Source organism: Cyprinodon tularosa, unplaced genomic scaffold (assembly GCF_016077235.1).
Source record: "Cyprinodon tularosa strain WSP-4 unplaced genomic scaffold, ASM1607723v1 ctg12, whole genome shotgun sequence".
Classification (NCBI taxonomy): Eukaryota; Metazoa; Chordata; class Actinopteri; order Cyprinodontiformes; family Cyprinodontidae; genus Cyprinodon; species Cyprinodon tularosa.
In genome coordinates, this window is record NW_024038003.1 from 865,367 (window position 1) to 887,706 (window position 22,340).

The window sequence follows — 22,340 nt, forward strand, 5'->3', positions numbered from 1 at the left end:
AGCAAATTTTTTGGCTCCCGAGAGAGCATTTTAGTACGTGGTTTGGCTCTCGAGGAGGCACTATAGCACATTTTGGTTCCCGAGAAGACTCTTTAGTGAGCGTCTTGGCTTCGTGGTTCTTTAGCGTGTGTTGTGTCTCCAGTGAAGGCACTTTAGCACACAATATTCAGCAATTGGGCAACAGCCTCCTCTGCCCCAACACCCACATGCACGTCACTGCTGTGAAGATGGGCAAAGCTGAGAGAGAGATAGTTTAAAAAAACCCAGCTGTAAAATAAGCTAAAGGTAGTTCTAAAATATACAAACGCATGCTGAACATTTCAGGTTTACATTTGAAATAAACATCCAAACTTAACAGCAGAAGAACTTACTTTTTCAAAATTTCTGAGTTCCATAATAAAAAATCTTATTTAATGTTGGCAGAATATATTAAGGAATGTTTTAGAAGGAAGCTCACTGCCACTGCTCTATCTGGATGAAAGTACATGATTCATTATGATCATATTAGATATTCAAGACTAAAGCTGAGAATTTAGCAGTGATTAACATGCAGTAAAAAATGACTCACTGGACCAAACTGTGAGGATTTTGATAATTAAATTACTAGTAATACCAAATGAAATTGTATAGCTGAGGGTTTTAAGTAAATCTGGTGTTGGTACACTCATTGATTGAAAAAGCTTTTGAAAATTGTTTTTATTACACAGCTCTAAAAGAGTAGTGGCACTAATAGAGACATAAAGTAGGGGTATTACTTCGTGAAGTTCAATTTTAAAACTGGGGGAAAGTCCTTGATAATACATAAATCTCTTTGCTTCTCCTTTGTTTCAAAGACATATATGGTACACCAATAAGGTCATCCCTTCATTCTCTTTATCTAGGCGAACATTCTTCACTATGATCAATGAACGATCCTTATAAGGATGCATCTCCAGCTGTGTACGGAAAAAAAAAAAAAAGAAAACTGTTTCTGGGCCAAAAACTCCACCTGTTTGCTTTATGGCATCATCAGTCTTTGGCCATTTCGTTTGGCCAGTTGCTGATAACTAAGAGTTGGTGTAGCTTTATGTAACTAGACAATGCAACAAATCAAACTGCAGCTGCATGGTTTTGACTAATTAAGCAAAGAGAAAGCAGGAGAAACAGGTGGTCAAGAAAGGAACAGCGATAAAGCTGTATCTTCCCAGCAGCAATGATTTTTTTTAAAAAGCAAGAGACTATTTAAAACATTAAGCTGAATATAGCGAAGAGCAAATGTCCTTACTGGCTTTGGCAATACTTTTTTCTTTTCTTTACGAGTGTCATATCTTGTCGTCAGATACCACAACAGTTTTTCTAACGTCTTGACAACCAAATATGGGTCCAAAATTAGGGTAGACCAAAATAAGATCAGAGAAAACAGGCTAAACCCTTTATGTCCTCTGTGATGAGAGACCACTCGATTATTCTGTCCCAGATGTGTAGAAACGATTACTGTGGTTCCTGCAGCTTGGGCTTTTGGTACAAACATCCTCAAAATAAGGGGGAGGAAATTCGGATCCTCATATTTGTTATACTGTTTAAAGCCAGCTTGGTAACTTTGTATAGTGTTTTAAGAAAAAATGCAACTACTAAAATACAAAAACTAAAATATAACCTCCCTGTAACTTGGTGAATCTGTTTTCAGATTTTCGGTAAAAATTTTTTTACTCCTATATGGTATAACTTGCATCTGGCATCTTGATTTGGTTTTATTCTGCTTTTATTGTTATTCGGTTTTATTGTTTAATTCATGTAAAACACTTTGAATCGTCATTGTACTGAATTGTGCTTTACAAATTAACTGGCCTTGCCTTACTAAAAACAAATGTTAGCTTCATGTTTTAGGGAACTACTCTGCCCTCTGATAGGTTTACATAAAACAGAAATACAGTTATAGTTGTAATGATATAGCTTTACTGTTTTTACTGTTTTCTCACATTATGCCTACCAGCTATAATTAATTTGCATTTTATTTGTTTTTATTTTTCTTTTTTCCTGTGAGTATACTTGTCATGTTTGCAGAGGTTAAAACGAACAGTTTCAGCTCATTGTTTCGGGATGGTAAGAGGCTGCAGGCAGGATAGAGGCAGAACATCTATCACAGAGCTGCTGCTGGAAGAATTGAGACAATTTCAGCAAATTAATGGGCCAGTTTGTACTGACTTTGACAAAAAGACCTGTAAATAAACAAATATTACATATCCAAATGCAGACTATTTTGGCAACTCGCATAACATCCCAACATCATTGTGAAAATATGTGAAGATTTTTATGATGCCTTACTCTATGTATACTTTCAGTATTTAAAGCTGTTGTCAGCAGCTTTACAAAAAGCAAAAACACTGGAGACATTTGTGGAAATAAAACATAAATATGCATCCATCGATGCTGAAAGACATTCTGTTGCATAGCAGATGATTCTCTTGTACTTTTTCAGCCCACTTTTATAACCCCATTGTTCAGTGGCAGCCTGTAATATAACAGACGGAAAAGATGGCCACAGGAAGCTGAAAAAGCTCTGCAGAGTTCTTTGAGAGTACAGAATGGAATGCACTCTGCCAAACACACTGAGATGATGTACATTTCATGACTTGGGGGATGACAGACTCTAAATTTCTGTGAGGATAACGCCACTGGAACAGTGAGATTCTTCCCCAATTGCAAAGGCTGGTCACCAGTGACCCGAAGGTAAGGTAAAAACAAAAGAGTGTTTAGGAAGTGTGACATAAAATAAATTATGAGGATGGTAAAACACTTTGGATGATGTATAGCAAGGAAGAAAACTGTAGTGTAATACCCAGAAGAACAATTGTTTAAATATGTGGTCAGGGAGAAAGAAGATTGCATACTTAAAGCAGAAGAAGGAAAAGCTTAATTAAAATCTGGGAGAGCTGGAGACATTCTGCAATAGGTCTAGTTGTCGCGATTTCTTTGGAGGTTTTTATGAGGACCCAAATGCAAACCAGCAAAGAGGGACTGCAGAGGGAGCGTATTTATGACTGACTGAACAAAGGTAGGATTAATGAGCTGATAGGGAGCAGGTGTGACTAGAGCTGACGAGGAAGCCAAGGGAAAAGAACACAAGGGGGCAACAGAGGACAGACAGAAAAACCTAAGCAACTTAAATGAATCCAGACACCAATAAAGCTAGAAAACAAAGAAAAACCTGGCTAAACTTGAAAATGAAAACTTAAAGAAAAACAACAGAACCAAGATAGTTACAATAGTACTGCGAAAAAGCTAGCATCATTCTGTCTTGCTTCCAGTGATTAAAATGCACCAAAGGCTGCAGGTCTGGATGATGCCAGCCCCAAAATCCTGGAGTTCTGTGTAAACCATCAGTGGTGTTTTCTGTAGCACCTTCTCAATAATAGGCTTATCAAAGAGAAGGTTCCAGTGATGTGGAAAACAGATTTTTTATTTTACGGGACCAAAAACCACCTCAGTTCTCAATGACAATAGGTCAGTTGCTAAATCTTGGATGTCTTGGAGACAATCCTGTTTGCCCATCCTAGAAAGCAAACAGGCACCTTTCAGGTCACCTTTAGATATAAAATAGCTTTTAGTTATACTTTCATGGTTTTGGTTATGTTGTGCTTTACTTTGCTCCTTGTTTTCTAGTTTTATTGGTTTAATTAATATTTTGTTGTAATTTCTAGATTTATGTTAGTTCTCATGTTTTTCTGTTGTCCTCTTGTGTGTGTGTGTGTGTGTTCCTTTCCCCTTGGCTCCCTCGTTGTCTCCTCACAGCTGCTCCTTGTCAGCTCGTTAGCCCTCCTTTTGTCTCTGTCAGCTATTTATGCTCTCCCTCTGCTCTCACTCTTTGTTGGTTTCTCTGATGTTGTTGGTCCTGTCATCGCTGCAATCGTCTCCCCTCGTCTCTCCCTGGCTCCTTCCACATGTTTTCCCTTGATGTCTCCATGGTTCTGGTCTGTTACATTTTAGTTGGATTTTTGGACTGCCTTTGTTAACCATTTTTGCATTAAAACTACAAGTATTCACCTCAGCCTCTCTGCCTCTGTATTTGGGTCCTCCAAACCTCAACCAAGACGTGACATATACTGGATTTTATGCGGGAGATGTCAGAGTAAAAAGAATGAAACATAGAATCCACAGATCCTTTAATTTACACTTTGCAGTTATATTTGATTTGGTCTATTTCATTAGATCCAAATAAACCTAAATCAAATTTGTGGCCATAACAGGACTAGATAAGGGCAATTAATCCTAATCACACAAAGAGAACATATAGAATCACCATCTGTTAATAAATATCCAGATTAACGAATGATGCACATTCCAACACAATGACGATCTTGCCAAACCCTAAATATTTTTCAACTGCCTCTCACCCGTGCTTCAGCATACCTGAGGAGTTTTGTCAAGTTAGATGCTGCAATACCACTAGAATGCGCTAAAATATACTTGGGGTACCAGACCAAAGTTGTCATGCTGTGTGAGATTGCACAATAAAATGCCACTTTGAACTTGCCTTTCAGAGTGCGCTCTAAACACGTGGTGGTTCTGTGTATGTGGACTGGTTGCAGGGTAAATAATATTTTCCGTTTACAATTAATTTATTAATATTCAACCTTGAGGCTCCAGTTAGAAACCTTAAAGTATATATATATATATATATATATATATATATATATATATATATATATATATATATATATTTTTTTTTTTTTTGTTTTTTTTTTTTTTGGACAGGTGCTGAAAGAAGTCCCCTGCACCCCTCCCTCTCTTCGTGCCTCCTTTCTCTCACTGTCCCTTTTCTTCGGCCCTCCTCTCTCTCTTATCCTCCCTCTCTCTCTGGTTGGCCTCCTTCATAGATAATTGGAGGCAAATTTCGATATGCTCAATGTCATGGACAGGAATAAGGTTTCACCGGTGTCTGCTGCCACCATGAAAAAGAAGGGGGTGGGCGGCAGCGGGTGCAGCCACATCAGTGCACCCAATGCTGCCGCATCTAAATGTTCCAAAAGCACCGGTGGACAGAACTGCTTGAACCCCGGTTCCCCGGTCGCATCTAGCGGTAACCAGCCCGGTTTGACCTGCAGCGTCGTGATGGATGAGACTGAGGATGGAGAAGAAGAGTCCAGGTTTCAGCATCCGCGGCTGCGCCGAGCCGGGGGGAGCGGCAGCAGCGGAGGTGGAGGAGGAGGAGGCGGCGGCAGTATCAGGATGAAGAACTTTACGCCAGGAGGGGGAGCCTCGTCCTCGGCTTCCAGGAGGAACTCCAACAAGGAGCTCTGCCTTACGCACACAGAGGACGTTCCCTCCGCCTCACGGCCCACTGCTGCCTCTGGAGCGACCGAGACACCCTGTCCGGGCGATGCTGCCCAACGCGGCGAGACCAGCGGAGCGTCTGGGGCGGAGGCGTCGGAATCTGCGCTCGGGGTAAAGGTTTCCAACGCCACAGCGGGTGATGGTCGCATCGGCGTCGCTCCAGCTTCCAGCATGAAATGCAACAAAAACGGAGAATGCAGGAGGGATTCGGGTACCGGGAGCCTGCGCTCAATAATCCCCAAGCAGGAGAAGCAGACAGTGGGGTCGGGCAAAGCCGAGGAAGGGGGCGCTGCCAGGCGGGGAACCTGTAACTCGACCACCGCCAGTATGGACGGCTCGATCACGCCAGGGGGGTCTCTAACCGGGGGGCAAGGCGGGGAGAGCGCCAACCCGGGCGCCACCCCCGTATCCAGCGGTGTACCTGAGAAGAAGGATTCCAAGGTGTCCTTCTCCAACGCGCCGAGCCGGAAAGCCTCCTCCTCGCTGCACGGCCCGACCCAGACTCAGACTCAACAGCCGAGGAACTCTGTAACTTTCCAGAAACAGGAGGATGGACCATCGATTGTGCCCGCCGAGGATGCAGAACCTCGGGGAAGCCAAGCCAGCTTCATGCAGCGGCAGTTCAGTAGCATGCTGCAGCCTGGAGTTAACAAATTCTCCCTGCGCATGTATGGTAGTCAAAAAGCTGTTGAGAAGGAGCAGGAGAGGGTGAAATCAGCTGGAAACTGGATTATCCATCCTTATAGTGATTTCAGGTAAGAGACTGGGCTGACATTAGTTGATGTGATTAGAGGCCCGTAAAGGTCCCCATACACAACTTACTTTATGCTGAGTATAGTGGAAGCACAGGAAACACACGCTGTGTTACTATCCAACCTTACATGCAGCTGATTTGTCATTTAAACCTATTGTCTAAGAATTTACCAAGGAGAGGCAGCTAAAAGCCAATTCCCCCCCACCATCACCACCTCCACAAACAACCTGTTGTCAGGCACTTTAAGGAAGAGTGTCCTCTCAAGGTTGTAAACAAATCCTGTTGCTGTCGGAACAATAGCATATCTGGGGTGCTCATGCAAGCCAGGCCTGCTATTAAATCTCCACTTTTCACAGCGCGATGCTCACATTCATCAAAGAAGGCAGCGCTCCCTCTGTATTTAATACTCATCAGATTTTTTTTTCTTTGTAATAAAAATAAGGCATAAAATAATCGCAATAGACGTCTGCCTTGCGACAGGCACCGTGCTGACAGGATGTAGGCTATATGGGAGTGTATGCATGTGTGTATGCGATGCACTCAGCAACGGAATGTCACCTTGAGCCAAGTGTGCTCAGTGGAGACAGATCCGCCCGAAGGATCCTGCCATTTATCGATGGATGCACCCTGTTTGATGAGCGGATAACCCGGGCTGGAGAATCAGCAGCTATTTTCTCATTCAAATATTTTGGGATAGAGGTTTCTGCCTGATTAACGTGTGTCCCTGAAAGCCTTTTATTTGATGAAAGGTATTTGGGTTAGAAAATCAGCGGGTTTAGATGTGGGCTGGGCCGTCTGGGGATCAGCACCACTGGGAGTGGACAGCTCCCCTCTCAGCTCCCTCCTCCAGCACCATTCATGTTTGGCCCACATGTATCACATAACGCGGAGTCAGAATGGCACTAAAAGTCCATTTGGAAGACAACTGCCCGGATATAATCTGATGACAAGTCACTTAATAGATCCCTAAAACCTACATGAGAAGATGCTCCATCTTCCCCTCTTCAGTTTCTCATTCATATTAATGCATGGCAGCAAAGTTGCATCAAAAATGATATTCGTGGTTTGTATCAGGAAACAGAGCTTGTTGCATAAGTCGCAGTGTAATGACTCAGCGCTGCACCTGTCCTGCAGAGCTTCCTCTGACAGGCTGATACCTCACCCCTTTTCGTCTCCACCCCGATCTATAGACCCTACACACAATATTTTAAGCCCCTTTCCAGAGTTTCTGTAACATAAACTGATATTATTTTGAACATGACTTGTCATTCTTAGAAGGACAAGTCATTGATGCTTAATCAAAGTGGACTTATTCAAAACCACATGCCTCTGGTGACATTACAAGAGGCCTTGGGTAGTGAATAAGGGTTATTTTGATCACAACTATCTGGATGTCTGTTTGTTTTTCCTCTATATTTGTAATTTTACCAATCTAACTTATCATTCAACGTGTTTACTTCTGTTCTGCATGGTTGCTTTAAGGTAATTTGATCTGCGTACATGTTAAATAAGGAAAAAATGGCAAGGCTAGAATACATGGAAGCTGGTAGTACAGAGAATCAGAGCAGAGATACAGACATACTGATAGTCAAACCATTGGTTATCAAATCAGTCAATTCGAGGCTTAAAAACTTAAGGTGCAACCTGCTTACAATTGGAAGGTTTCAAAATCAGCATGAGAAACTTTCAAAATGGCTTGTTTTCAATGATAATTAATAATGCCAGCTAATCAAATTGATTCCTGTGCCTCTTATGATGTAATTGTTATTATTTACATCTGTTTGTCTTCACAAGTACATATTTTCAACGCTTGTTAAAATCCTGCAATCTTTACTCCAGTAACGTGAACATTTGTTGCGAAAAATGTCCTAGATCATATCTTTAGCTATAATGTATATACAATGTACTGTAAAATCCTGAGAACTAATTAAACAGTCTAAATAAACCCAGCCCAAACATCATACCAAAGAGAGTAACATACTCACAATTGTAATCTTAATATATACCTTTTTTTTCTAATTTGCTGGCACAAAACAAAAATGCTATTTATTTCCTTTTTTGAGTATTGTCATTTTTTCCTTGATTGTCTCTGATCTCTCTTTGATCCAAGAGTGACAATCAATAATTTAAATCCCCCAAATTTTTTCACTCAATTTAAGATTGTTCTTTTGTGGACTTTTTCTAAATGACTTGCAATAACTTAAAGGCAACAGATGTGCTTTTGTTACTTTGGATAAAATAACAACTGGGCAACATCATGGTTGGCTGGTCAGGCCCCTGACAGACAAGGAAATAGAAATTCATGTGGATGAAGAAAATAACAATATAATGTTTTTTTATTGAGTTGCAATTGTTAAATAAAATAAAGATTGTGAAAACCTCTTTCAAAGTTAAATGAAGTAGAACATTCCTTATTCCTTTATTGTGGATGTTGCATCCAGATTTGAAATCATCCTGAAGAGCAGCTTTTGATTATCTTGAAGACTGGTAGATTACTATGTTTTCAAATTCCTTTTCAAGGTTATTTGAACAGTTTACTAATGTGTATAACCAAATAAGCCAGCCAGACATAAAACATGACTAACATGGTCATTTTGACTGGTTTGCAGATCTTTAAAGTATGAATAAACCTGTCCCTGGTTCACCAGTCTTATTTTACTTTGACCATTTTTTAAAGGAAGCTGACCAGGGACCACCCTACATTACCTATATATTCAGGGACTTTCTTACTGATTCTGCTGTCTTGGTATCAATATTTGGTCCTCATTAAAACCTCCTCAAGTTTTCGAACTTACCCATTTTCCATATTAATCCTTTTAAATAAAATGTGCAATTACATAGAGAAAATGAATTTCATTTGATTCACTTGCCAGTGGTCACAATATCCTGCCTGGGGTTAGTAGATAGTGAGCTAAAATTGTTAAAGGGGAATTTTGATCTTAAACTACAGGTGCTGGTCATAAAATTAGAATATCATGAAAAAGTAGATTGATTTCAGTAGTTCCATTTAAAAAGTGAAACTTGTATATTATATTCATACATTACATACAAACTCATATATTTCAGATGTTTATTTTGTTTAATTTTGATGATTACAAATGACAACAAATGAAAATCTCAAATTCATCATATCAGAAAATTAGAATATTGTGAAAAGGTTCAAAATTGATGGCCCCTGGTGCCACACTCTAATCAGCTAATTAACTCAAACCACCTGCAAAAGCCTTTAAATGGTCTTTCAGTCTAGTTCTATAGGCTACACAATCATGGGGAAGACTGCTGACTTGACAGTTGTCCAAAAGACGACCATCGACACCTTGCACAAGGAGGGCAAGACACAAAAGGTCATCGCTAAAGAGGCTGGCTGTTCACAGAGCTCAGTGTCCAAGCACATTAATAGAGAGGCGAAGGGAAGGAAAAGATGTGGTCGAAAAAAGTGTACAAGCAAGAGAGATAACCGCACCCTGGAGAGGATTGTGAAACAAAACCCATTCAAAAATGTGGGGGAGATTCACAAAGAGTGGACTGCAGCTGGAGTGAGTGCTTCAAGAACCACCACACACAGACGTATGAAAGACATGGGTTTCTGCTGTCGCATTCCTTGTGTCAAGCCACTCTTGAACCACAGACAGCGTCAGAAGCGTCTTGCCTGGGCTAAAGAGAAACAGGACTGGACTGCTGGTGAGTGGTCCAAAGTCATGTTCTCTGATGAAAGTAAATTTTGCATTTCCTTTGGAAATCAAGGTCCCAGAGTCTGGAGGAAAAGAAGAGAGGCACTTCATCCACGTTGCTTGAAGTCCAGTGTAAAGTTTCCACAGTCAGTGATGGTTTGGGGTGCCATGTCATCTGCTAGTGTTGGTCCATTGTGTTTTCTGAGGTCCAGGGTCAACGCAGCCACATACCAGGAAGTTTTAGAGCACTTCATGCTTCCTGCAGCTGACCAACTTTTTGGAGATGCAGATTTCATTTTCCAACAGGACTTGGCACCTGCACACAGTGCCAAAGCTACCAGTACCTGGTTGAAGGACCATGGTATCCCTGTTCTTAATTGGCCAGCAAACTCTCCTGACCTTAACCCCATAGAAAATCTATGGGGTATTGTGAAGAAGAAGATGCAATACACCAGACCCAACAATTCAGAAGAGCTAAAAGCCACTATTAGAGCAACCTGGGCTATCATAACACCTGAGCAGTGCCACAGACTGATCGACTCCATGCCACGCCGCATTGCTGCAGTAATACAGGCCAAAGGAGGCCCAACTAAATACTGAGTGCTGTACATGCTCATACTTTTCATGTTCATACTTTTCAGTTGGCCAACATTTCTATAAATCCTTTGTTTTTATTGGTCTTCAGTAATATTCTAATTTTCTGATATGATGAATTTGAGATTTTCATTTCTTGTCATTTGTAATCATCAAAATTAAACAAAATAAACATCTGAAATATATGAGTTTGTATGTAATGTATGAATATAATATACAAGTTTCACTTTTTAAATGGAATTACTGAAATCAATCTACTTTTTCATGATATTCTAATTTTATGACCAGCACCTGTAAATGTCGCCATGTCTGTACAGGAGCTAATAACTCCATGACTTAAACCACAGTTTCCACCCTGAATTGAAACATTTGATGTAGCTAAACTATTTTTCCTGTTTTGCCCTCTCTGATTTTATTTCTCTTCTTCTTTTCCCCTACCCATGGCACACCCCACATAACTCACTACTGCAATGGTACAGGTTCTACTGGGATTTTACAATGTTGCTGTTTATGGTGGGTAACCTGATCATCATCCCTGTGGGCATCACCTTTTTCAAGGAAGAAACCACAACACCCTGGATCATCTTCAATGTGGTCTCTGACACGTTCTTCCTCATGGACCTGGTGCTTAACTTTCGCACTGGAATCATCATTGAGGACAACTCAGACATAATTTTGGACCCTGAGACTATAAAGAAAAAGTACTTAAAAACGTGGTTTATTGTAGACTTTATCTCCTCCATCCCGGTGGATTACATATTCCTTATAGTGGAGAAAGGGATAGACTCTGAGGTGTACAAGACTGCTCGGGCCTTGAGGATTGTCCGCTTTACCAAGATCCTAAGTCTTCTGAGGCTGCTCCGGCTCTCCAGATTGATACGCTACATTCACCAATGGGAAGAGGTAAGACAAGTTAATAGAGTTGTAGATATTGATTATAACACTGACAGACACATAGGACATTAGTCCTCTCTGATTTGTCTCCAATAAGCTGGTATTGGCTCATTACCAAGTGGACAATCTGCCTCTGCATATGCTCCAAGTAGCCTGGGCTCCTTCACCTAAAGGTAGCTTTATTAATAGTGGCATTTGCCAATCTGGAAAAAACAAGCAGATACAAAATTAAAAGGAAATTAGAGCATTTAAAAAGAAAAAGAAAAAGGTTTGCACCCTCTTGTACATCTGCATTGGTGACCTTGCAGTCCTGCCAGTGGCATCAGGCAGGCTAATAAGCAGCCTATTATCAGGGCAAACATAGTTAATCAATTAAGGCACCACAGGTGGAGCAGCACAGGTGCAGGATAATGATAATAATCAGCACTGCGGGGTCCATTGACTGTGATTAGACATGTCAGTAATGAATTAGAAACCGCGGCGTAGCTTGGTTGACCGTGCATTTTATAGACTCAAATATGATGAAGATATACAATATTGGAGAATTTAGAAAATGTTATAAGGCAACCACCACAATCTATATGGGTCTTTAGACAACAGTTATTTTGCAGATCAATTTTCCTTTGGTATAAACCAAACAAGCTTAGAAAAGTTTCACATTTATGCCATGATCCCTTAAAGTAAAACCCTGACTTTTTGATAATATTAACTACTTTATGAAAGGATATAAAAACAAACACATACACAAATAACTACCTAAAACTACAACTACTACAAACTAATGTAGGTTTTCTGAAGGTTTTTCTGAAGTTTTCCTTCCTTCACAAAGAAAACTGACAGGGAGGTTTTGGCAGTCTTAATTCTGAACGTATTCTTATTTGCATTTTTTAATTAGAAAAAGAATATACAAATTATTTGTTTTCTTTGACTTCAGGGACAAATCTGGGTTATCAAAACAAAAGTTTAATCATTTCCTCTCCTGATTTCAATTGAGCTTGATTTGTCTTTATCAGGTGGATTTCTATAGCCAGGCCTTTCACCAGAAGATATAGCAAAGTTATTAAATGTTAGGTTGCACTATGAGTTATAAGTAAGTGGAAGTGTCTCCTTAGAGTACACACTTCTCTAAAGGAGAGCCTTAGCCTGGGACAGAAGATGTCCGGTGGAGTCATGAGATCACTCCACTTTTCGTCAGTGCCAGTGTCGGCAGCGTTGGCATTTTGCAGCAGTGAACGGCACAGTGAGCCTTGGCTGCTCACTTGACCTTTGGATAATTGGATTTCTGGAGATATGATGTGATAGCCCACACACACACACATATACACAAAGTGTTGCATGATGGGAAGTGATACATGGCATGCATAGAAAATGAGGGAAGATTAGATAGCAGGTCAGTTACTGAGATAGTGCAGGGGTTTGCCACTTCATATGTCTAATTTTTGAATTCATCTTTTCAAAGTTCAATAGGGAATTTTAGGTGATTGCGCCTGAGGCCATTTTTAGTTTCTCCAGCATTTGAGAGCTGTCCATGGTGCTGAACATCTTCAGCTGTATGCGGCAGTGTCACCTCCTGCATCCTGATAAAATACGACCACTTTCTCCTTTTTTTCAGTTCCTGACTGATAGAAACTGACGGTGAAAACCTCATAAAGGTTAAAGCTGCATTTAGAAAGATCAGCGCATGTGATTCATGTCTACTGTCCTTCGCCATCAGTTCCATCTCCAAGTATCACTTCTCTTTGCTGCACTGAGTAAGAAGTGACCCACTTCCTTTAGAGTCGACTCCATCAGACAGTCACACGTGTTTTCTTGTGAATAGGGGCTGTCAGCATAATACATTTACACCTCTTGCTAAATTATTTTTGCATTCAGGCTAACTTTAAACTGTTAAGCAGCATCATTGTGAGGTTTATTCAGGTTATTCAGGCATTAGATGATTGGTCTGACTGACTTCTCAGAGAATGGGTGTGATTGACGTGTCAGACGACCCAGACTATCAGTTGTTCAGGATCACCATGGTCCCTGTCCATCAATCTCTGGATGCATCTATGTCTATGTGCTGACATGTCTTTCTGTAGCCTTAGTTGGATCTTTTTGCTGGCAGGCTTGCGTGAGTGTAACATGGCTGTGACTGGACCTTGTCTGTGACAGAGACTCTGACTAATGTCACGTATCTCTGTGTGAAAAGTGTCTTGCCTGTTCCTGCTGTGTTTGAGGTGGGATTAATGGTTCATCACTTCCTTTGCTCATTAATCAAACACGGCATGATCCAAAATAGTTGACTGTGATGCAAGTTTCTAAGGCAGTGATTAAAGCTATTAAGTTAATGTATAAAATTTACACCAATCTTCTTCTTAGTATATCTTACATTTGTTTTCACTCTTTTTCCCATCTAATGGTCACACTTCAGATCTTCCATATGACCTACGACCTGGCTAGCGCAGTGATGCGGATTATCAACCTGATCGGTATGATGCTACTGCTATGTCACTGGGACGGCTGCCTACAGTTCCTGGTTCCTATGCTGCAGGACTTCCCCTCAGACTGCTGGGTGTCTCTCAATAAGATGGAGGTATGTATGAGCAATTGCATTCTTCCATACAGGATTAAGGTTCACAGACTAACTATGAAAGAAATAACTGATTTAAAATGTAAGAAGTGAAGATTTTCATCACAGAACAAAGAAACATTCCAAAGGCCATGGCAATCATTTCAAAAGTATGCATATAGATGAAAAAAGAAACAACAAATTTATGAATTGCCTTGCAAATTTTCCACACTGCATAAACTTTATAAAATATAGTATTTAGATATAATTTGATAGACTAGCATAAAGTATTCAATCATTGTACAGTGCAAGGAAAATGACTCATGGCTCTTTTAACCTCTTGTTCACAAAAATATGAAAGTATGGCATCTACATCCATTAAGTTCTATTTATTGTGATGCACCTAAATGAATGGAACACGAGTGGGATACAATCATGAAGTAGAACAAAATTTATTGGATAGTTTATACTTTTTAAATTAATACAAAACTGTTAAGTTGGGTGTGAACGTTTAATCAGCCCCTTTACTTTCAGTGCAGCAAACTCTCCACAAGTTCAGTGAGGATCTCTCATCAATGATCAATGTTGACCTAAATGACTAATGATGATAAATAGAATCCACCTGTATTTAATCAAGTCTCCGTATAAATGCACCTGCTCTGTGATCGTCTCAGAGGTCTGTTTAAAGTGCATCATTAAGAAAAAGAAAACACAAGGCAGGTCCAAGATACAGTTGTGGAGAAGTGTAATGCTAGATTTGGAGACAAATATATTTTTCAAGCTTTAAATATCCCAAGGAGTTCTGTGCAAGCGATAATATTCAAATAGAACAAGTATTAGACTTCTGTGAATCTACAAAGACCCAGCTGTCCCTCTAAACTTTCAGTTCAAACAAGGAGAAGACTGATCAGGGATACAGCCAAGAGAACCATAATCATTCTGGATGAAGCGCAGAGATCTACAGCTGAGACTCTAGGAAAATAAGGAAACAATAAGTCGTATACTAAACAAATCTGGACTTTATGTAAGAAAGCCATTTATTTAAGAAATCCATAAAAAGTCTTTTTTTAAATTTGCCATGAAACACATGGGAGACGCAGCAAACATGTGGAAGAAGGTGCTCTGGTCTGATGAAACAAAAATGGAAATATCTGGCACCAATGCAAAATGTTATGTTTGGAGTAAAAGCACCATTCCCACTGTCAAACATGGTGGTGGCAGTGTCATGGTTTGGGGATGCTTTTCTTTAGTGGGGTCATGGAAGATAGTTTAAACTTATGTGTCCTGCTTGTTATTGATAATGTTTTTTTATAGCTTTACATTTATACAATTTTATAGCTTTATGTTTGAAGCCTCAAACCTGGCAAACTGTTGAAAAGTTCAAGGGGGCTACAGGGAGTCACTGTGCCATTTGGTGACATGGTTTTTACCACACTCAACATAGACCAGAGGAAGCAAAGGAAAGAGTTGTCACAGGAGATGAAAAAGAAAATTATAGACAAGCATGTTAAAGGCTATGAGACCATCTCCAAGCAGCTTGATGTTCCTGTGACTAGTTGGATATATTATTCAGAATTGTAAGATATCTTTGACATGGCCAAAGGAGGACATTTGCTGAAAAAAATCAAAGAGACTGATAGTATGAATTGTGACAAAATAATTCAGAACAAATTATAAAGAGATTAAAGATGAACTTCAACCTCAAGGAACATCAGTGTCAGATGACCCTATCCATCATTGTTTGAGCCAACCGCTTGACGCCCATTGTTTAAAATAAGCAAAATACTCTTTTTATTACTTACACAGTTAAGAGAGCATGTGCATTTCCTCAGTGCCAGTTTTTACGCCTTCATTGTGGACTTAGGAACCTTTGACAAGCTGTTGTCTCTGTCACATCTGGTTCCTAACAGACTGTGTTATCATTGACCGTTATAAATGTTGTCACACATTTTTAAAAGGCTCTGTTATTTTCTGGGGCTGCTTTGCTTCATCTGATACAGGATGTTTGGAATCTCTGTAGGGTTCAATATAGTCCTAAGACTATCAAGGGATTCTAGAGAGAAATATCCTGCCTAGTGTCAGAAAGCATTATCAACATGCTAATGACCAAATACACAGCTAAAAACAGCCAAGAATGGCTAAGAGGAAAACATTGGACTATTCTGAAGCAGTCTTCTGTAAATCCTACTGAGTATCTTTGTAAGGAGCTGAAACATGCCAGCCAGAAAAGGCATCCTCCAAACCTGAGACACACCCGGAGCAGTTTGCTGATAAGGAGTGGACCAGAATACCTGTTGAGAGGAGCTAATGTCTCATTGACAATTACAAGAATTGTTTGATTGCACTGATTGTCTCCAAAAACTGTGCAGCAAAACAGTAAGTTAAGGGTACCATCATTTAGTTCAGGCCTAAAATAATGTTTTTTACATCTATGGTTGAAAAGCAATGTCTACTTCCATTTGTTTATTTTCATAAATATTTATTTATTATTACTTTTGTGAGATTGGCAAGACTTTATTTCAACCATAGATGTTTTTTCTGCCACTAAGCGGGGAGTACTAAGAATTTTGTCCAAGTGTGTACAATTTCAGCTACATACATATATTTTTATAGCATAAACACAAAATGACTGAAATGTCCTTCATGCTGGCAGAAGGAGAATGGTTTCCAAATCAGTAGAGGGGAGAGAACACAAGGAAGCATAAGTTATCTTAATGAACAACATACATGATCCATACCCTTGGCTGCTTCCTTTTTTTGAATGTGGGGCAGTATGATTTATCTTAACCATTACACTTTTATTATATCTTTACCGATCTAGATCGAGTTTATCAGCTTGAGCTGTTAAGCACTTATTGTGAAGTTTTATGCATTGCCTCCCACACACTGATGCATGTTAAACACTATATTTTATGAGAACTGTTGAACTCGACGGAGGAGTCTATTTACTGATGTGTCTTATAATGATTCAAGTAGTTTTAGTCTATCCAGCCAGCTCCTGGCTGTCATAATTCATCCAATAGAAACAATAAACCTCAATTATAGATAATTACATATTTTCCTGATGCAACATTAGTGCCAACCCATCTTGCTAAGCATTCTTATGCATGCCCAGAAAGATAATGGAAGATACATCCTTTGTTTTATCTTGTCCATTCATTGTGTATTTATATTTCATTATTTAGACAGGTGCAGATAAACTACCTAGTTTCTGTTGCTAACAACAAGGTCTGACGTAATTTTGACCGGACATCATACGACTCTTGTTGGGTGAATATGTAGAACTCATTTAAACTTGTTTGGTTTTTCCTGTCACTCGGCTATAGTGTCGATCCATATTTTTAATAGGCTTGATGTTGGAATAATTTCAGAAGTTACTTCATTACCAGTTCTGTTGTGTATTTGGAGGAATTTCCGTGTTGTGCTACCCAACATTGCAAAATTTCAATTACCTAGATGATGATTAAAAATAATTTCTGGGATTGTTCTTTCCCCAGTAGTGGATTCAGTTTGTGTAATTTAACAGTGCATCTGGCAAGTTTTCAGCATGATACTAACACTATCATACTCAACAGCTATTGCAGTGTTCTTAGGTTTGAAATCTTCTGTCATCACAGCCAAAAAGCAAAGTCTGTATCTTATCTGAAAGTTAAACCTTTTACCGGAAGACACTTGGTTTTTACCTGGAAATTTCAATCAAGCTTGATTGGTCCAATATTAGAGCAACCACTTCTTCTGTGCTGGTCGCCATTCTTCAGCCCTTGAGGGTATTAAACTGTGTTTAGTGTTGACAATAATACTGGTCTTACAGAAACTTCCAGTCAACCTCTATTGCTTCTAGTTTATTCTTGATCATCCTACACAATTTAATTTTGACCGAAGATGATAATCCAGCTGGATATGATTCAATACATAAAACAAAGCTGGTTCAAATCGGTCTTCTGGGATGGCCCCAGTTTTAATCATAGAAAATTTTATTTGTTTCTGAAAACCAACCAATTTGAATGAACTCCACCAGTTCTTCCATGAATAACAACATGAAAATATTCAGCCAGAATCATCCGAGAGTATTATTGTACAGAGGCAAACTGCTGCCGTTTTTACAATCCATACCAATTACACACCAGAAGTCGGTCTACAAATCGAGAATTTAATGAAGTAATATCGAATCGGCTGACCTTATGTTTAGGCTTATTAAACACTAATGTTAGGACTGAAAGCTCTCAGTGGAGGGGATGAACTGAATGTATTAAATTAGGCTCTGGTAATAAATAAATTGACCTTCTGCTTCAGTTTCCTCTCCAGTGTTGGAAATATAGACAATCAAGTAAACAAAGAATATCGTTTAAATAACTCTACAAACAGCAACCGGGGGTCATTTATGGTAAAAAGCTTATGACTAGAGCATAAATTGCCCTTTGTTTTGATTAAAAAAGTTAAGCAGGGGATTTAGAAATTTGACCTAAATAACAAACATTCTGGTGCTTTCGATTGTAAAAATGGCCATGCCCTGCCACTGCAATAAGATGCCTCACAAATCATTACATAAGAAGAGATGGCAAATTTTTTTTTATATAAAATAAATACGGCCTTATGAATATTTAGTTTCATAAATATTTAGATCCAATACAACATATATGATGTTTTTACCACGTAAAGAATACATAAAATACATTTAAAATTCTGTCAAAATTATTGAAGTATTTATCATAACATCCTTCTTGCTTATCATAAAATATTAAAATATTGAAGCTTTAAACTCACATAATTGATAATCACATAATTGAAGAATTTAAACATTTTAAATTGTAGGCTTTTTTCAGTCCCTTTATCTTTTTGCTTTTGGAATTCAGTTTTATTGGTGCTTAATAAGCCCTCATGTATCTGAAAAAAGTTAAAAAGTTAAAAAACAAAAGGCTAGTGGTTTATTTTTGAACTGTTTTGGAATGATTATGACCTGGATGACTGAGAATCTTCTGAAAATCTCTTATGTACAATGAGGCCCAAGTTTGTTCATATCGGTCATCAACTTCACTGATCAGCTTGAGACTAACAGCTCTGAGCTGAATGTACAATACTACAGATGGCTGATTATACAGTTTAAGCTGTGTGTGCATGAGACGAGTACTGTCAGTATCGATATTTATAAATTAAATCTCATAAACAAAGAGCAATGCCTAATTGCGCTCCTGAAATAAGGGCTTTATAGAGTAGAATGTTTCATGTTTCAGCATCTGAGCATCTGAGAAAGTACAAACTTTATAATAAATTCATGATCCAATGATTATTAAAACTACTAAAAGAGACTGCCTTTAACTCCTGAAGAGAATAAAATACATTATTAGACTAATATTTGCTACATGAGCGTTTCCATTGATTACAGAGATTTTTTTTCTTTTTTCTCAGTTGGAGAAGATTACTCATACTACCATCATTTCTGTAGGTGTTCAGCCTGTGTGACAGGGAATAGTTGCAGTTCACTGGCGAAGAATCATTCAAAAAGAAGCTAGAGATTTAAGCGCCCCACCCCCTCGTGCCTCCACTTCAGCACTGTGGAGTGATGAGAGGAAAGATAAAAGGGGGAAACAGAGGGATGTGGGGAATATGGCCTGGCAGCTGGGCTCTTTGTTGCCATGTCTCCCTCCTGGAGATAAAAGCTGGTTGTTTATAGACCTGTCTGTCATCCCTGCCTTTTACTGAGCAAGGGAAGACCACTTCAATCCAGAGACAAGGCAGTTTTCCAAATTGTTTTTCAAACAGATTGGGTCCTGCTTCCAGACACCTCTGTGTAAGGCATGACTCCTCATAAATTTCTGCTTTGAATATTTGCCTGCTGAGATTTCTGACTCTCTGCTTTATGGTCAACAGGTTCAATCCCTGAAAAGAACATATTCTAATAGTTTAGCTGATCTTAAATGCTTGTAACCCTAATTGGTTGATAATGTTTTTATTAGGGAACAAAAAAAAAAAAACGTTTTACTGCAAGACTAATTCACAAATCTGCTTGAAATAAAAATACATATTCATTCATAGGATATTTTATTAGCCTATTGAAAGAATAGAAATATAATAAGCATAATAAAATATAACCTAATAAAGTAAACTGCACAAACATGGGATGAATGTCATGCAATATACACTCAGCTCTAAAGGAGGGTCATCTCAGGGACAAAAAGATTCATAAGGTACAATTGAGGAAACATTGAAGAAAATATTTAGATCACTTAGCTGGAAATTTTGTCTAAGCCTTGAAAGCAATGCTGCATCCGAGTTCTCAGCATAGAAATATGTGATTTGGAGGCCATTTGTTTTCAAGATCATTACTAAATTTTAGACCATGCATATTTTGCATTTAAAATGTTTAATCAATAAGTGAGCTAACTACTTCCAGAGAAGCTGTATAACAGAATATGAGTAGTATCTTTAAATCTTTTATTAAATAAATAGCTCTTTGGATGACAGGTGTCATAATGCATTGTTGAGAAATGATTGTTTCCCATATTTTGTTGGCAGTTGTGTGTAATGTGCATTAATTCAATGCAAACTCTGTAATTAACAGAACCTCAGTGGAACGTGGACTTCATTTTTATTCAACATATTTCCCAGAACACAGTGAGACCAATGCGCTGATACCATATTCGGTGTTCTTCCACATGGAACTCAAAATAGTACTATTGATTAATGTATTGTTTTATCACATACATAACATAAACCATGACACAGGTTAAAATTTATCTTTTCTTAGAGTATTTTCAGTTCCTTAAAATCTAAAATATTTAAATGAATGAAATGAGGGTTCTTTGCAGTACTAAAATATTTAAAATAATGACATGAAAATAAATTCCTTTAGATTTATCTTTAATATTATTTGAGAGAAACTAAAACTGTGGTCATTTTTGGCAAAGAGGATTAGAAATTTGAAAACGTTGAGGCTTATTTTCATTATATGAAGTTTGGCAGTAAAGTTGCATCATAGCAGGTTCCTGGGTATATTTCTTTGAAAAGGCCTCTTGGTATTCTTTCTTGTGCAGATTTGATGTTGTTACAACCACAACCTTTAATGTATTCAGATGTGTGTTTTTGTTTAGATCAGCACGTAGAGATATGTACACGGAGCATAATTATCAAGTGGAATGAAAAGAAAGCATGGTTTGTTTTACCTAGATATGGAAATTCCTTAAATGTGAGGCCTGCATCGGTATTCAGCCTATACCAAGTTAAAGCCTTGAGCACGGTCTTTTTCTGAGATTGCAGCAGCAGCTGAAACTCAGATTGGGTAGAAAATATATGTAGGCATAAATCTTAAAATTTGGAGATGCTGAAATGAACCTTTGTCTGGACTATTCTGAAGCTGTCTTAGAGTTAAACCATCCAATTTAAGCTCTGACTGTATGTTTATGAGTCCACTGTCATACTGACTCAGGCTTTTTTCAAAGATTGCTTTGCGTTTGGGTTCTCTCATCAACCATGTTCCTGTATCTTAAAAGCTCTGAGGTTTTCACAGAACAGCTGGATTTATACAGAGATTCAGTTATATGCTGGCAGACTTTAGATAGAGTTCATAGATAATTAATCAGGGGTATCGGTTGAGGAGGAAATGCATGACACAATCTTCATATCTTTAATTTGTAAAAAAGAAAAAAGTCAAAATCATATATTAGCTAGAAAATGGCACTTTCTTCACATTACAATTCTTAAAATTACTGAGGTAATATTTCAGGAACTCACTGCTAACATTTAATATTTTTAATTAAAAGGCAAAATTAACAGATGATTAGCATATTGTCCAATACATTCATATCTTTTTTATGCCATTTCAAATTTTATATTAAAAAAAGCTTAGACTATAATCATGTGTGATGCAATTGACAAAAGCATAGATCTCTATATATCTATATATTTGAGTTTCTTTTGTAAGGGATTCGGATACAACTTTGTACTTTCCGAGTTTAAAAAAGTGGATTCTAAAGTTTTCTGTGGACAGGTCACTGACTCCTTTAGCGCCCTCGCCGCTTCATAATCAGAGACGGCCTCCAGAGAGCCATCGCTCTCCAACAAAAGAGCTGCTCTGGCACAGTGCAGGCTGCATACAGACACCAGAGACCACCCTCCTATTGAGTGCCTGACAAGTTGTGACATTAGCTATTGTGCTGGAGCTGGCCCCGCTCCCTCCAGCGACTCTGGAAGCTCTGTGCTCTCAAGCAGAAGCAGTGGAGGACTTTAAGAGAACCCTGTCCTAAGGTGACTTCCACCGACCGGTTAATGAATTCTGTCAGGTTTCCACTAGCTCAGGCAGCAAAGGTTGTTTTAGACATACAGTACACCAGGACAACGGTTTCATGAACAATTGGATACCTCATCACCCAAAGGGAGGGACTGTCCCTCTCTTCTTAGCAAAAGTGTTTTAATGCAAAGTATGAAAAGATGATTTAAGGTTATGCCACAACATGAGGCAGACTTTGCATCGGGCAATCTTTTCATTACCACTTTTTGTTTTACACTTTTCAATTGGGGACTTGCTTTAAAATTTTGCTTTGGATTATTGTTCAGCTGCATAACTCGAATG

At 38.7% G+C, this 22,340-nt stretch overlaps 1 protein-coding gene across 2 annotated transcripts in view; it reads left to right on the forward strand.

Annotated features, from left to right (window-relative positions):
- Positions 1-4,819: 4,819 nt before the first annotated feature.
- The window catches only part of LOC119773288 (potassium/sodium hyperpolarization-activated cyclic nucleotide-gated channel 2-like), a 57,550-nt gene continuing 40,029 nt past the window's right edge, over positions 4,820-22,340 (forward strand). Inside the window, exons 1-3 of one of the 2 annotated variants that reach the window (XM_038270231.1) lie at positions 4,820-6,068; positions 10,812-11,235; positions 13,625-13,798. In XM_038270231.1, the coding sequence (XP_038126159.1) occupies positions 4,879-6,068; positions 10,812-11,235; positions 13,625-13,798 (1,788 nt within the window). In that variant the 5' untranslated portion in view covers positions 4,820-4,878. The remainder of the gene's footprint in view (positions 6,069-10,811; positions 11,236-13,624; positions 13,799-22,340) is intronic. The other variant, XM_038270238.1, reaches the window with a different exon arrangement.